Genomic DNA, 15,342 nt, shown 5'->3' with positions numbered 1-15,342 from the left:
CAAAGGCATACCTTGGCCTATGTGATGCTTTTTAGCAGCAGTAAAATCTTGCTTGGATGGAGGAATCGTTGCATTGGTCAATAGTACACCCTATTTATAGTCACTTGTCCAGAATCTTTTCCATCTTCACAGCCACTAGAAAGGTCCATGTAAATGTCCCATTAATCTACTAGCCAGGCATAAATGTTTTTTCTGTGTCTTTATTAAATATATAAGGTTGATACTATTTCCAGTCATTTTCATTTTGCCCATCCTGTGGTGGCCTCCCCGTTGATGTAGGCAAAGCCAGGAAAGTGTTGCATGTGCTCATATTCAGAATTTCTCCGCGTGGTCAATGGTGTATACATGTCACTTGAATTTCCATATCTTGTGGAGTGCATGGGTGGACTTGTGTAGCAAGCATTTGCTGAGGGTACTTCTGGCCAGCGAGGAGTTACTGGTGTTGGGTGCAGTCTTGGGGTGTTGCTCATCAAACAGGGCTCCATCCGGCTTGACGGGCTGTTGAATGGGTACTAGGAAAGGAAATCACATTGAAAAGATGTTAGGCACGTGCATGCACACATACATACATACATGCATCATGCTGGCACAAGGTTGCTCTGGTGCCCAAGGCACAGTTTAGTCCTGGGCCCACCCACTCCCATAATCACCACTACCACTGGGTACTGAGGCTTCAAGGGATGGCCAGGAGACCTCTTCAACAGGTGCAGGCCATTGGCCAATCCCCCACCTGACTGCCCCTTATGCTATCCCTGTATATACATAGACACTCCTTCCAAAAATGGTCTCACCAAGGCCTTTCATAATGTCAAGACTCAAATATGGATGCTTATACAGGTTGTGCCTCAATATCCACAGGGGTTCCGTTCTGGAACCCCCAGTGGATAAAAAAAAAAAAATCAGTGGATGCCAAATCAGTGGAAAAATAGCTTTAAGACCAACTTCCAGGTTTCTTGCTCCTCTACTGCCACCCCAGAGTGCACTGGTATAGACACTATACTACATTCACCCATTAGATGGGGTGAATAATGGAGTCTAATAGAATGCAATTATAATTATTTAATAGCGCGAAGGCAGGAAATTGGATTTTGCAGCTTTTTCCCCTTGTTGTAAGGCATTTAAAGCTGGACCTCAGTATCAGTGGTGAGTCAAATCAGTGGATCTCAAGGTCCCACCTGTATTCTGTCAGAATGAGACCTGTTAAATTGAACATCCTCCTCTCTTACCTATTTGCAGCTCAGAGCCACAAGTCATATGTAGCTAGTAGCAGGGCTGGCCCACTGCATTTGAGTGGCCCATTTGAGACTGGCAGGCAGCAAGCCTGTTCTACCCTTAAATAAGCAAGAAGCCAAATATTAACAGTAATCCTGAACCGTTGTACTGAAAGCTGATTATTAAATAATAAACTAATAATCCCACAGTGCATTATAAAGTGCAGTTCAGTAATTGAGCAGAATTACAATATTGACATGGGGTGTTGGTATTTTGTATCTGTGTTGAATGCCCTGTTTCTTCCCCCTCCCTGTTTTTCCCTATTTGATGAAGTGGAATGCCTCATCAAAGATAAAATCTTAAAACACATAGACAAACAAGCCTTGCTGAGGGAGAATCAGCATGGCTTCTGTAAGGGTAAGTCTTGGCTCATGAACCTTTTAGAATTCTTTGAAAAGTTCAACAGGCATGTGGATGCGGGAGAACCCATAGACATTATATATCTGGACTTTCAGAAGGCGTTTGACACGGTCCCTCACCAAAGGCTGCTGAGGAAGCTCCACAGTCAGGGAATTAGAGGGCAGGTCCTCTCCTGTGTAGCAGCGCTATGCTACTTTGGGAAGCACACAAGGCTTAGAACCTTGTTGCTTGAGGGAGTGCAGAGAGCAGAAGCACTGAAGGGGGTTGAGAGTTAGAACTGGAGCAGCAAGGAGTTAGAGCAATGAATGAGACGGCAGACCAGTTTTAAATGTAGATGGAGGGAAGAAGCCGGAAGCGGAACAGAGTGAGATGGCAACCAGGGAGCCAATCGGCGGCGCGTGTCAGTTGCTAAGTGCTCCCATGAGAGCAGCATGGTGGCCTCCAGGCCCGGGTCTCGCCTCAGGGCTGCGAAGGAGCCGCGGCGCAACAGTGAGAACGGCGGCGACTTGTGGGCTGCCTCAGACGGGAGGGCGCACCACGTCCTGCTGAGGGGAAGCGCCTGGCCGCTGAGGCCAGAATGGAGCCTCCTTGGACAGCAGCAGTCTACCTGTGGGGGGCAGCGGCAGCCCCGCCTTCAGTGCCAGCCACCACGGGAGACGAGCAGGGCGTGAGCCATCTCCTTTGGGGGGGGCTGGTGGACGTCGGGGGGCTGGTTGGGTTGTTTGTATGTGTTTGAAGGTGTATGTTTGTATGTTCATGTATGTTCATGTATGTGTGTGTATATATATGTGTGTGTGTTTGTGTGTGTGTGTATACATATATATGTACACGTATGTATATATGCAGGGCTTTTTTCTAATAGAAATAAAAATAAATAAAATAATAAATAAAAGATTAACAAGTTGTGAGTTCCTGCACCTTTTTTTTTTTTTTTTTTACAAAAAAAGCACTGATTATATCTATAAGAACTCTGAAATAGGTCATCATGGATTGCACTTTTTCCAAATGAGCAACTGAGGCAGAGATTTCAGATCTTTCTAAAGCCTCTTTGTTCTTTTAAATGCAGCCCATAAGTTGAAGTCAACGATTCTAGCCAGTGACCTACAACTTAGTTGTACAGTACAGTACAGGTCCTGATGTCTAAATCTACAGTGGCACTAGAATGCTCAGGTCTATGAAGGAAGGCAGTGGGGTGGGCGTCAGGGAGTTAAAACGGAACCCCAAAACAAATTGTCAAGCTAGACATGCAACTAATTACTTTTTAAAGAAGCATGTTTAATCCCAGAAGTGCCTGCTCTTTATTTTAAAAGCAGCTGCTGGGAAGGGGGTGGGTGGGATTCAAATTGGGACTGAGGTGTGGGGAGAAAGGGGTTAACTCTTTCTCCCAGTACAATGTTCCCACCAAATATGTCCCACCAAACAGCAGCAAACAGCCACTTCTAAGGCAAATAGCAGTAGGGGTGAGTGTGTGGAACTTTCAGTGGGAAAATGGTGCTGAGAGAACGGGTTACCTCCTCCCTCCTCTCATGCCCTAGTCTCAGTTTGAATCAGCACTCCCCACCAGGCAGCTTTTAGAATAACAGGCACTTCTGGGACTAAGCACACCTCCTTCAAATGCAATTCACTTGGTGGCGTCACTAAGGTTCGTGTCACCCAGTACGGGATGCCAGTGCATCACCCCCCATGCAGTGGGCGGGGCAACACCCTAGGTGGTGGGCGTGGTGATGTACCATCACTCCGCCCCCACTGGTTTTTTGGCTGTATCTTTTGATAGAACAAAGATAGAACACATTCTGCATGAAATTACACATTGATTGATATATAACATGATGGTGTTATTCCTCCAAATTATGATTTTAGTGATTTTGGTCACTAGTGGTGTCACACACACAACCCCGGGTGTCAACTTACTAACACCTTATTGCACCAGTTCTCAAACGTTTAGCACTAGGACCCACTTTTTAGAATGACAATCTGTCCAAGACCCACCAGAAATGATGTCATGGTGATAATGACATCATCAGGCAAATTAAAATAATAAGTATAAATAAAGTAAAACAAATAATTAAATAAGCAGAAGCCAGCCCTCTTCCACTAAGTGAATCTCCTCTGTAGCCTGCCTGCAATAACACCCCCTCCAAAACCAGTAAGGTTTTCAGTCCTACCCAGTGCCCAGTTGAATTTAAGAACTTCTGTTTAAACCAGATCACTGTCAGGATCCACCTGGCTTTGCAAGTCTCAAAAAAGTTCACCTTATCAGCTGAAGCCTGTTTTGATCCTTTTTAGTGGGGGGGGGGGGCTGCCTTCTGGAGCACTTGTTTAGCTCCAGGTGCATAGGATCAGGGCCATTCTGGTAGCCTTGCACTCTTCTTCACCTGATCTTCTTAACCCCTGCTAATTGGGTAAGAGGCACTTTTTCAAGTGGGTGCTCCTTTTTTTAGCAGGGGGAGAGTAACTGGCCCATCTCACCCCAGCAGTGTCTGTTCTGGTGGCTGTCTGCTGGTATTCTTTTGCATCTTTTTAGATTGTGAGCCCTTTTGGGACAGGGAGCCATTTAGTTATTTGATTTTTCTCTGTAAACTGCTTTGTGAACTTTTAGTTGAAAAGCGGTATATAAATACTGTTAATAATAATAATTAATAATAATAATCTTCCACACCAGCCAAGGAACATTTGCTTACTCGTGAGTAAACTCAACCCTGAGGCTTAGTTTTGCTTTCCATAGGGCTCAATACATTCATCTGCTTGGAGGGAGGGATTTCCTTCTCAGGTATTTTTGGGGGCTGCATTCATTGGATCACGACCAGTTTGGTGTCGTTGGATTCCTCTCAGCCGGCCCTTTCCAATGGACTAAGGCAAGTTTGGCTACACACGAGTGAACGTGCGATACGGCTCACTTTCACTTTCCATAGGGATCCATGCATTTTTTGTTCTCCAGGTTTTTGGCCATAACTTTTGATAGAAAGGAAATATTTCACTCAGGTTTTTTGCACTGCATTTCACTCGAAATTCCACATCCAATGGTATATAATATGATGGGGTTACTCCTAACCACCGCAATTTTAGCGCATCATCCCCAGTGCGCGTCACCCCCCTCGTGCGCGTCACCAGGTGCGGCCCGCACCCCCTGCACCCTCCTAGCGACGCCACTCAATTCACTGCATGTCTAGTTTGACCCTTATTTTTCCCTGAACCAGACCAGAACTTGGAACATTATTTCAAAGTTTCTGAATGAGAATAGAACTCTCTCCCTCTCTAAATAACAAACCTGATTAGCAATTCAAAATAAGTATTTGATCACCCCTCAGCCTCCTAATGAGGTGGGACATTCTGGCCCCAATCACAATGAGTCAGGATCATATAAAATTAATGCCATGGTAAATTTTTACAACTTTGATTTTGTTCTTTTAAAGTAATATAGAAGTCCAGACAAAAAGATGGAGGTCAAACTGCTTATGATATTTAAAGTGCTTTCAGTTCTGATGGGCTTAATTTTTCTTTAGTCAATAGCACCCGATTTGGAATTTAATTTAATCCTGTCCCCCACTCTGCTGTCACAATCCATGTGTTTGAGAATTGTATCCATTTTCCCAGCACTCATTCTGTTAGAAGGCAAAATGCAATCTGACAATTTTTTCTGGGTTGCATGTAAAAGTGCTCCAACCTAAACAGGTATTCCAATGGTGGCTTTCTAGCTCCTGGTTGGACACTGTACCATCAGGAGCATTAGGAATGTTCTAGCAAAAATATATATGTAGCTCCCCAACACGCCTCCATGCTTGATTTAAGTAGTCTGCACAGGATACACCGGATCCATGTCATTTACTACTATCTGTGTGTGAACTGGTATGGCCTAGCACTAGCTGAGTTCGCCTATAGATCTGGGCAATGGGGACCGGAAATGTTGAAACAATGCCTCTTATTCTTGGCCTACTGGATAGAACAGACTCCTGTTATCTGTTCCATATAGGTACAGTTATTTCCAGTTTCAGCAAGATGCATTCAAGTCCTAACAACATAAGAAGGGCCCTGTTGTTTCAGATCAAAGTTCCATCTAGTTCAACATCCTCTTTCTCACAATGGTCACCGAGACACTTCCAGAAAGGCAGCAGGCACTGGAAGGCAGCATCCCCTGCTGCCCTTCTGCCCAGCACCTGGCATGTTGCATCTGAGCATGGAGAGGTTCAATTCAGCCATCATGACCAACAGCTGTTGATCAACCTCTCCCCCTCTATGAATGTGCTTAATCCCCTACTGATATCAACTTAGGGCCCAATCCTATATAACTTTCCAGCTCTGGTGCAGCCGCAATGTAGCCCAGAGGTAAGGAAACAAATGTTCTCTTACCTTGAGGAGGCCTCTGTGAATGCCTCCCCACCACAGGATGCAGTGCATGTTCCAGTGGCACAGCTGCACCAGCACTGGAAAATTGGATAGCACTGGGCCCTAAGCTAGTTGCCAACACCATGACCTGTAGCAGTAAATTCTATATAAGAACAACCAGAAAGTCAAAGATAGAGTCTCAAGTTCAAATAAGCATATGAAGGTCTAGGCTAGCCATGGCCCACCTTCTTTCTTCCCATTGGCAGTGCTGTTTGGCATACAGAAGAACAGATTTCAGAATGAGCCACAGTGGAGTGTGGATTTGCCTTCCCATTTTTCATTAACATTCCAATGTGAGCATGCCTGACCAGAAAAGAAGGGCTAATAAATTACTGCAAAAACAAGGGGGACAGGGATACAGTGTCTTGCTTCTCTGTGTGGCCAAAGACCCCACCCCCTCCGATGCAGCTGTGTTTATGAATGTGTCATGAATATAAAAAAAAATAATTGCTCCAAATAATATGGACTCCCAAATATCGAGTATTTTTACAATAAAATCTGTGATGGCTGAATCCCCAACATGGAAAGATTTGTAACAGTGGGTCAGCTAATTGCAAATGAGTCAGTGACTTCTTTTTCCTTCCAGTGAAGAGACCATTGAGAGACAATATTTTTAAAGTCCGCCTTGGCCCCTGCCTGACTATTAACTCAACCAATGAAGCATCTATTCAGCCTTGTTGGAGTGTCCAAAGCTTCGCCATCTGCGCGGATGCCTGCCCAAGCTGCCTGAATCACCTTTCACACTTTGCATCCGGTTTAATGAAGAGTGCTTAAGCAAGCTGATCTCAAAACACTGGGGCCTAGTGATCTTTGCCAGATATAAAGGCGACATTTGTTGGAGAGCCCTTGACAGGAAATTACCATTTTCTGGGTCAATTCACTTGCCACCACCACGCTGCTGAAACTCGACAAGAAACACTAACTCCTTTAAGTTAGGGTGACTTTAAGCCGCTTATTGTTAAGGCCCTTTCTCCAAAAAATTAAAATTAGCTCTGTTTCTTTCCGTTATTATTTTAGAAAATACTATTTTAAGTGTCTCCTCCAACCAATGACGCTCAAGTTCCCTCAGAGTCAGGCTGAAGAATAATCTTTTTATTCTTGTTCTTCAGCATGCCGACTGATTATGCAAAGAGGTGAAAGGTGTCTCTGTTCAAACAGCAAAATATTTTCCTTATGAATGCAGTTCTAACTTTACACTGGCTTTGCTCACACTTAAGAAAGCATGCTATGGCCCTCTGTTACAGACAGCAAATTTGACATTTAAGATTCTCAGGTTTGTTGCCTTGTTACATGCTTCAGCTGCCTTCAGAAAAACTGCAGACTCGAACATAACACAAGAACAGCCCCACTGGATCAGGCCATAGGCCCATCTGCCCTGATACACAGAAAACTATAATAAAATCAAGACATATGTAATTCTGATTTTAATTGATGGTTGTATACTAGGGGGACCATATCAGTGGATCCCGTATCCGCGGATTCCGTTATCTGCAGATCAGGTCCGCCTCCCCGTGAGCAGGTTTACTTACTGCTCCCTTTGCCTCTGGAGGGGAGTCTGAGCTCAGCAGTGGCCGAGGACATCCGTCCCCAACCTCTGCCAGACTGAGCTTTAGAGCTCAAAACACGTGACTTCAGTTTCATGGAGAAACCAGAAGTGACATTTTTAATGGCTTATAAGGCATTAGGAGGCCCAGGGAAGCCTCCTAGGAAGGAGGGGATGCCCCCCCCCCATAGACTGCAGGGATGGGTGTTTCCCCGTATCTGTAGTTTCAGTTATCCGCAGGGGCGTTATGGAATGGAACCCCCACAGATAAGGGGGCATGCCCCATGAGGGGCAAAACTGCATGGGAATGGGGGAAGAACACGGGCAGGGAGCATGTCGGAGGGGTAGATCCAGCAGCAGTGGCGTGCACCCAGATCCTATCCCCTGTTTTGCAAGCTTCCCTGCCTCCTTTGTCTGTTTGGACTTGTGCCAGCTACAGAGCTGGCACAGGTCCATGGAAACCCATTGTGAAGCAGGAGGCTTACAGATGGGTAAGAGGAGTAATTCCTTTTTCCCCTTCGAAACTCCCTAATCCACCCTCCTCGCTGGATACAGCATGCTTGTTTTTGGTGTGGCTGCATTGGTTGGAGGATAAGGATAGGGTTGGGCTCAACATCAATCAACCAACAGCATACAAGGAAGGGCCATATGGATTGAAACCACAATATGGGGTAGGATTAAAATCTTGCTGCTCCCTGGGGTAGGATTAAAATATGGGGTAGGATTAAAATCTTGCTGCCCTCCCATGATCCTGATCAGGATCAGCTCCCATCTCCCACATACACTGGCGTTGCTAGGGGGGTGTGGGGGGTGAGGGCCGCACCAAGTGACGCACCGGGGGGGTGACAAGCCCTGGGGGAGGACGCGCTAATGTCGCGGCATTAGGAGCTACCATGTCATGCCATACACCGTTGTATGTGGAATGGCCAGCGGAGTGCAATGCAAAAAACAAGATTGAAATTGTTCCTTTCCTTCAAAAGTTATGGCCAAAAAACCAGAAGGAAAAAAATGCATGGATCCCTATGGAAAGTGAAAGTGAGCTGTAGTGCGCATTTACTCGTGAGTAGGCATACTTGCCATAGTCTGTCAGAAAGGGCAGGCTGAGAAGAATCCAACGACACCACAATGGTCCCAATCCAATGAAGGCAGCCCCCCAAAAACACCTGAGAAGCTCCCCCCTCCCAGCTGCAAGTCTGAGCCATGAAGCCACGTGGCTGAGAAACGAAGCCACGTGGTCGCATTTACTCGCAAGTAGGCGGACTTCCCTTAGTCAAGGCAGGCTGAGAGGCTTCAAGGATGTCGGAATGGTCCTGATGCAATGAATGCAGCCCCCAAAAACATAGAGAAGGAGGTCCCCCCTCCCAGCTGCGAGTCTATAGAGCTCCATGGAAAGTGAAGCAGTCGCACGTCGTGTTTACTCGCGAGTAGGCAGACGTGCCTTGACTGGTGGTCAGGCCAGGCAAAGGGAATGTGAGGACACTGGAATGGTCCCGATCCATGTAGCTGGAATGCAACAAATGCTCCAGAAGGCAGCCTCCCCCCCCCCCCACTAAAAAGGACAAAAAACATGGCTTGAACTGGTAAGGGGAAGTTTTCTATTTTGCACTGGCAAAGCCAGGTGTGTCTTTATCTTGATATGCTTGAAACAGAAGAACTTTAAACTGGGCACTGGGGAGGGCTGGAAATCTCACTGATTGTGTAGTGGTTTGGGAGGTGGACTTAGACCTGGATGATCCAGGTTCAAATCTCCCCTCAGCCACAAAGCTTCCTGGGTGGCCTTGGGCCAGTCACTTTCTCTCAGCCTCACCTACCTCACAGGGTTGTTGTGAGGACAAGAAGGAGGGGAGGAGCAGCTGTGTAAACTGCTCTGAGCTCTTTGGAGGAAGGGCGGTATAAAAATGTGAATTTAAAAAAAAATGATTCATTTTGGGGGGTTGTTATTGCAGGCAGACTACAGAGTAGACTCCATTGACCACTATGGGATTTACTTCAGAGTAGACATGCATAGGATTGGGCTCACAGGCTGCAATCCTATCCACATATTCCTGAGAGTAAGCCCCATTGACCACAATAGGACTTACTTCAGAGTAGATTCACTTGGTGGAACAGGACTGGCTCTCCCTTATGTAATTATTTTATTTTAATTTAATTATTTATAATTATTTATTTTAATTTGCTTGATGATGTCACTTCTGGTCATGACATCACTTCCAATGGGTCCTGGACAGATTGTCATTCTAAAAAGTGGGTCCCAGTGCTAAAAGTTTGAGAACTGCTGCAATAAGGTGTTAGTAAGTTGACACGGGGTGTGTGTGTGTGATTCTACAAGTTTTCAAAATCACTAAAATCAGAGTTTGGAGGAATAAGACCATCATGTTATATATCAATCAGTGTGTAATTTCATGCAGAATGCAGTGAAACAAACCACATTGAAATATCTGTGTTATAACAAAAGGTACAGCCAAAAACCTGGTGGGGGCGGGGCAATGGTACATCACCACGCCCACCTGGGACATTGCCCCCGCCCACTACATGGGGTAACAAGCAGGCCTCCTGTACCAAGTGACTCGAAGCCTAGTGACACCACTGCCCACATATGCTATTTACAGAAAGGTAAAAAGAGCAAGCATGCCAAGGACGTGATCAAAGTCATGTCTAGTTTGACCCCAAGTGAGGATGTCAGACAGGCATTGTTGAACTGAGAAAGTTTATTCAATCTACTGAGCCACAGGATTGACAATGGGGAAAGAAACTAACCTGTGAAGAGTTTCTGTGATAAGTTGAATAATGAAGAGGTGCAGAAATAGTTGTGTCATGTGGTAACGATGGATACTGACTCTGCATTGGGTGGGGATGCTGGTTTCCATAGCTACCGTAGTTGTAGCTTCCTGTGTACCTAAAAAGACACAGAAGTTACTTAGAATTCATTCAAAACTGCACTTTAATGCTGATGTATTACTGAGACCAGTGGCAAAGCTAGAGAGGTGTAGCTAGAGGGGCATAGCTAGAGGGGGTGCAAAGCACCAAGTTTTGCAGGGAGCTTCACTACAGCTTGCAAGTGGTGGTATGCCTCCTTTTAGCTCCCACTGCCTGGAATTGCTCTGAAGGGGAGGGGCTGCTTGTATGCCATGGTGAGGCTCCCTGCAAAACTCAGTGCTTTGCACCCCCTCTAGCTACACCACTGACTGAGACATCTGCACTGAATTTTTACTTAGAGTGTTGATGCTAGTTTATTTTTCCCCGTGATAGGCACCCCCCTTCTCTTAAACAACCTTCCTATTTCCCCCTCTGAACACAGCATCTCCATGACTTCATTTTTATTCCACCAGGCAAGGAAGCTGATATCCTCACCACACAACAGGATTCTGGAAGCAGCATACCCAGGGATGGCCTCTGGGTCAAAATAAATGTGATGTGAAACATCTTGGTTAGCTCTGTGTGGATAAAGAGATGGGGGAAAAGGGCATCCATCCAGATCCAGACAGGGGAGATGTGGCTGCTATTTGCCCCAGGAGAGAAGTTCCCTTTGGCACTAAAGTTTAGGTACAGGCAGGTCATAACTGAACAGATATTTAGTATCAGAAGTCTGATAAAATTGATACCAGTTTAAGCCATTTCTGCATATATGCAACAGGGACCAAATGTGTACACCTGTGGGCCGGGCAAATATGGGTTAAAACTACAGTCAGCCCCCTTCCCCAAGCCCCCTCCCACCCCATGCAGTAACCCAAAGAGACAGTAAGTGACCTACCCGTGCTCTTCTCTGTGGGGATAAACAGGTATCCTGTGGGTAACAGAGGAAGGAGGCACATGAGGACTCCTCATACAAGGCAGTTGCTGAGAATTTTCAGCAGGTGATCCAGCAGCTGTTGTCACAGTGTATGTGAGAGACCATGTATAGGACTGCATGGCCCCTGCATAGAATAGAAAGATGCAGTTAGCTTTCAATAGTTGGTGACTCTCCACTAACATTTGAATACAGAGGCACAATTGTCCTTAATATTCATAAGCAGAAAAGTCAACAATAGTATACAGTGCCATTGAACACTTTTCTCTTTCATGCTTTTTCTGTTGGCAGGAGGTTGCTTACAGTATATAAAGTAGCAATCAAAGGTGGCAGTTTCTACCTGCAGTCTGGACATCACTATTTTACTTCCTCATTATACAGTATGCACAGACTTATAGCCCAATCCTCTTACAGCATTACACTGCTGGAACAAGCATTCAGGCGATGCAAAACCCTTTACAGCTGTTGCAAAACACGACAAGCCATTTTTCGTGGCCAGGTCTCCAGAGAACCAGGGAAGGCTGCCAGCGATGGTAGGTCAGCACAGGGCGTTGGAGGGAGGTGAGGTGGGGGTGGAGGATGGATTGGGGCCAGGACAAGGACGGTACTGGCAGCAGTGGCGCACACCAATATCCTGACCCCCTTCCTGGCCTCAATCCCCTGATCTGAGTCCACATGGACTTGTGCCAGCTATGGTCTGAAATGGGCTTACCCCGGGGCAAGGGAACAAATGTTCCCTTATCCTGAGGAGGCCTTCAGATGTCTCAACTCCCCCACAGGATTCAGCAGGTGCCACATTGGCATTGCTGCATAACTGTGTGGGGAGTCAAGTAGGATTGGACTGCCTGCCTTTTTTGTATTCTTAATTTCTAAAAAAATAATTGTGCTGGGGCAAAAGCACACTTAAAACCCAGTACTTTTCAGCCTTCTAAAAAGCCTTTATTCTATTGTGAAAATTGTGAGTGATCTGGAAAAGACAGGACCCAGGCTTGGCATAGTTGTGCTGCACCAAACCAACAAATAGTCCTTTAACACCTTAAAAGACAAACACGTGTATTTCACAATATGCTTTTGTGGAATACAAAGACACAGAACCAATCTTCCAGCTGAGGATTTGACTTCAGCTTGACTTCAGCTCTGACTTTTATTGTTTTATTGTGAGCACGTTGGCTCAATGTGCTTCATAGCATTACTGCAGCAATGATGCTACCTGGTGCAAATACTGTAGTCAAGATGCTAGTCATTTTAGCAAATGAATGAAACAGTAATTTCACACTTAAAATACTGTATAATATATATTTAGATAATTTGGGAAATGCTTTCCCAACATGACATGGCTGATTCTCAACATGACTGGCTGATTCTGACCCTCTCTACTTTGAAACAAGTCTCTATGTTTTTAGTACAATTTACTTCCCAGTGTGCTTTTGGGATCACATCCTGTAACACACATCGACCATATCTTTGGTCTAGTAACAAGACAGTAACAATTGATAAATAGGCAGCAAAATGATTGGTTATCCACTGGCAATGTTTTAAGGGTGCGTACTTGAAAGCACAATGATGCTAGCAAATAAGTAAGCACAGCCTTTCAAAGAGCACAAGAGAGCCAACCATATACCCCCTGAATTTGTTACAGTATTGATGCTGTTTGAGCAATCATTAATCAAGCCTTTGTAATTTAAAAGGAATTAAGGCCAAATTATCCCTTTTCAGGTTAACAGAAATGTAAAGAAAAAGCTGGCTGTGTCTTGCCAGATGTTTTACAGCACAGTAATTTTTATTGATGGTTTGCCTTTATGGTGTGTGCTGTCATGTAAAGCTCAATGATTTAATTGCTTTTTTGTGTTTGACCTCTAAAGGTTCAGATAAATTGTAATGCACCAAGCTTAATATTTAACATACTGTATGTAGTTAATGCTTTTGAGAAATAGCAATTGTCTAATAGCCTATCAACAGGGAATAGCAAGCTTTTAAGAATTAACTTAGTTTCATTTCAGAAGTACACAACAAATTAAGTTTTATATTTACTTGCTCCATTAAATAATGAGCATTCAAAGTACTTCCAATTTATTTATACATCCATTAAATATGTCTATTATTCAGTATGTTTATTTTCAAGGAGGCTTACAAAAGTCACAATAAAATGATAATAAACAAACAACAAAATAAAGCATTTAAACATCAGAAGACACAGAAGTTAAAAGCACATTAAGCAGAACTCAATTTAAAATACTCTGAAAATAAACAAGTAAATACATCCTAAGAATAGGCTTTGGTCAAGTCTCCCTGGAGCGAATGTCCCATAGTGGGGGTGGGGGGGAGGAACCAAGATAGCTCTCTCCCAGTCACCACCCACCTGTTCTCAACTGGAAATGACAAAGGTCAAAGCTGGAACTTCATGCATGCGTGAATGTACCTTGCCACTGAGCTATGGGCCTTGTTCTGCACATGTATACAACAACCTTGCCAAGACTGGAGATGAGATTATGGTTGAGAGATAATGGTTTTGCAAAGAGATGGGGCAATTTGAAGCAGAGAAGCTGTGATTAGGGAAAGTGGTGCTTAACCCTTTGCCCACCTTCTAGCTTCACACTGCCATTTGAAGTCAACTGCTCTCTTTACTGTGGGATTCCAGATAAGTGCTTCTACTCATAAATACAAATCTGGTACCCCTAGAAGAAATCAGTTGGGGTTTGAGAGAGTTGAAGGGGAAAAGTAGTGGGTGTCCCTCCCTTGTCTGTTCCAAAGTGCCCCTTCCCAAATCAACTTTAGGCTAAACTAGACATGACATTAAAATATCATTTGGTTTGTAGATTTATATTTTTTAAACATAAATGGTAGGTAAGGTGTGTGTGTGTGTGTGTGTGTGTGTGTGTGTGTGTGTGTGTGTGTGTGAGAGAGAGAGAGAGAGAGGTATACCTGGACTGCAACATACAGGGAATGATTTTTTTTTAAAAATTAATGTGTCCATATGCAGATTGGGGGCCCCATGTCTGCTATTTGTCCTCAGAGAAGCTGGCATTGTCATTTTGGATGCATCTGTATACTCTTAATTAAATATAGCCACATGAGACTTTTTGTTCCTTTACAGTTAGAAGCAAAAAGGGTATTTTAGGCTGCAATTCTAGACACACTTTCCTGGGAGTAAGTACAGATTGGGACTTAACGTGCATGTCTACTTAGTACACATGCAGACAGTAGTGTCTACTTCTACTCAGTAGACTTGCACAGGATTGTGCTGCAAGTGTATTTATCAGCCCAATCCTATCCACTAACCCCCACATTGATGCAGCTGCATCAAAATGGCAACCGCTGCATCATATGGTAGTGGGGGGAGTTGCAGAGGTCTCCTCTAGGTAAAGGAACATTTGTTCCCGTATCCAGAGGCAAGTCTCCACAGTGCAGAGTGTGGGGTTACTCAGACCTGCAGCAGCTAAATAGCTAGTGAAGGTCCATATGCTGCTGTACTGCAGGATTGGGTCCAGGAAGGGGGTTAGGACATAAGCACTGCTGCAGTCACTGATCCCACCCCTTCCAGGTCTGATGGGATAACCCCCACCCCTCTCTGCCTATGACCAGCAGGAGAAGTGATGGCAGGGGTCAGAAGGCACAGGTCTTCCCACCAGTGCTGCCTGCAATGTGTGACACGGAGCATCTTTTGCAACTGGCACTGGCTCATTTACAGCAGACAGCACCAGTGGAAGAAGAGGACTGAAGTCAGCCAGTAAATACTTTATGAGATTTGACTGTTAAGTGTAGCAGCCCACCGGTTTTGTATTGAAATGGAAGCCAACTGTGTATTTATTTTGCACAGAGAATTGACATGATCATGTACCCTCAGAACAGCTTTATAGATAAATGAACAGGACAATCCTATGCATGGCTACTCAGAAGTAAGCCCTATTGAATTCAATGGGTCTTACTCTCAGGTAAGTGTGAATATGATTCCTTTCAAATGGCCATGTGAGCATCTAAGCATACAAATTACCTACAA

The 15,342-nt window shown here is 44.7% G+C and overlaps 1 protein-coding gene across 1 annotated transcript in view; it reads right to left on the bottom strand.

Annotated features, from left to right (window-relative positions):
- Positions 1-239: 239 nt before the first annotated feature.
- RFX4 (regulatory factor X4) overlaps positions 240-15,342 on the bottom strand; it is a 41,306-nt gene continuing 26,203 nt past the window's right edge. Inside the window, exons 13-15 of the mRNA XM_066633992.1 lie at positions 11,310-11,472; positions 10,316-10,454; positions 240-512 (exon numbers count right to left, since the gene is read on the bottom strand). Of these exons, the coding sequence (XP_066490089.1) occupies positions 240-512; positions 10,316-10,454; positions 11,310-11,472 (575 nt within the window). The remainder of the gene's footprint in view (positions 513-10,315; positions 10,455-11,309; positions 11,473-15,342) is intronic.

This window comes from Tiliqua scincoides, chromosome 7 (assembly GCF_035046505.1).
Source record: "Tiliqua scincoides isolate rTilSci1 chromosome 7, rTilSci1.hap2, whole genome shotgun sequence".
Lineage (NCBI taxonomy): Eukaryota > Metazoa > Chordata > Lepidosauria > Squamata > Scincidae > Tiliqua > Tiliqua scincoides.
Note: the sequence above shows the minus strand (reverse complement) of the source record. Positions and strands in the feature narration are given on the sequence as shown.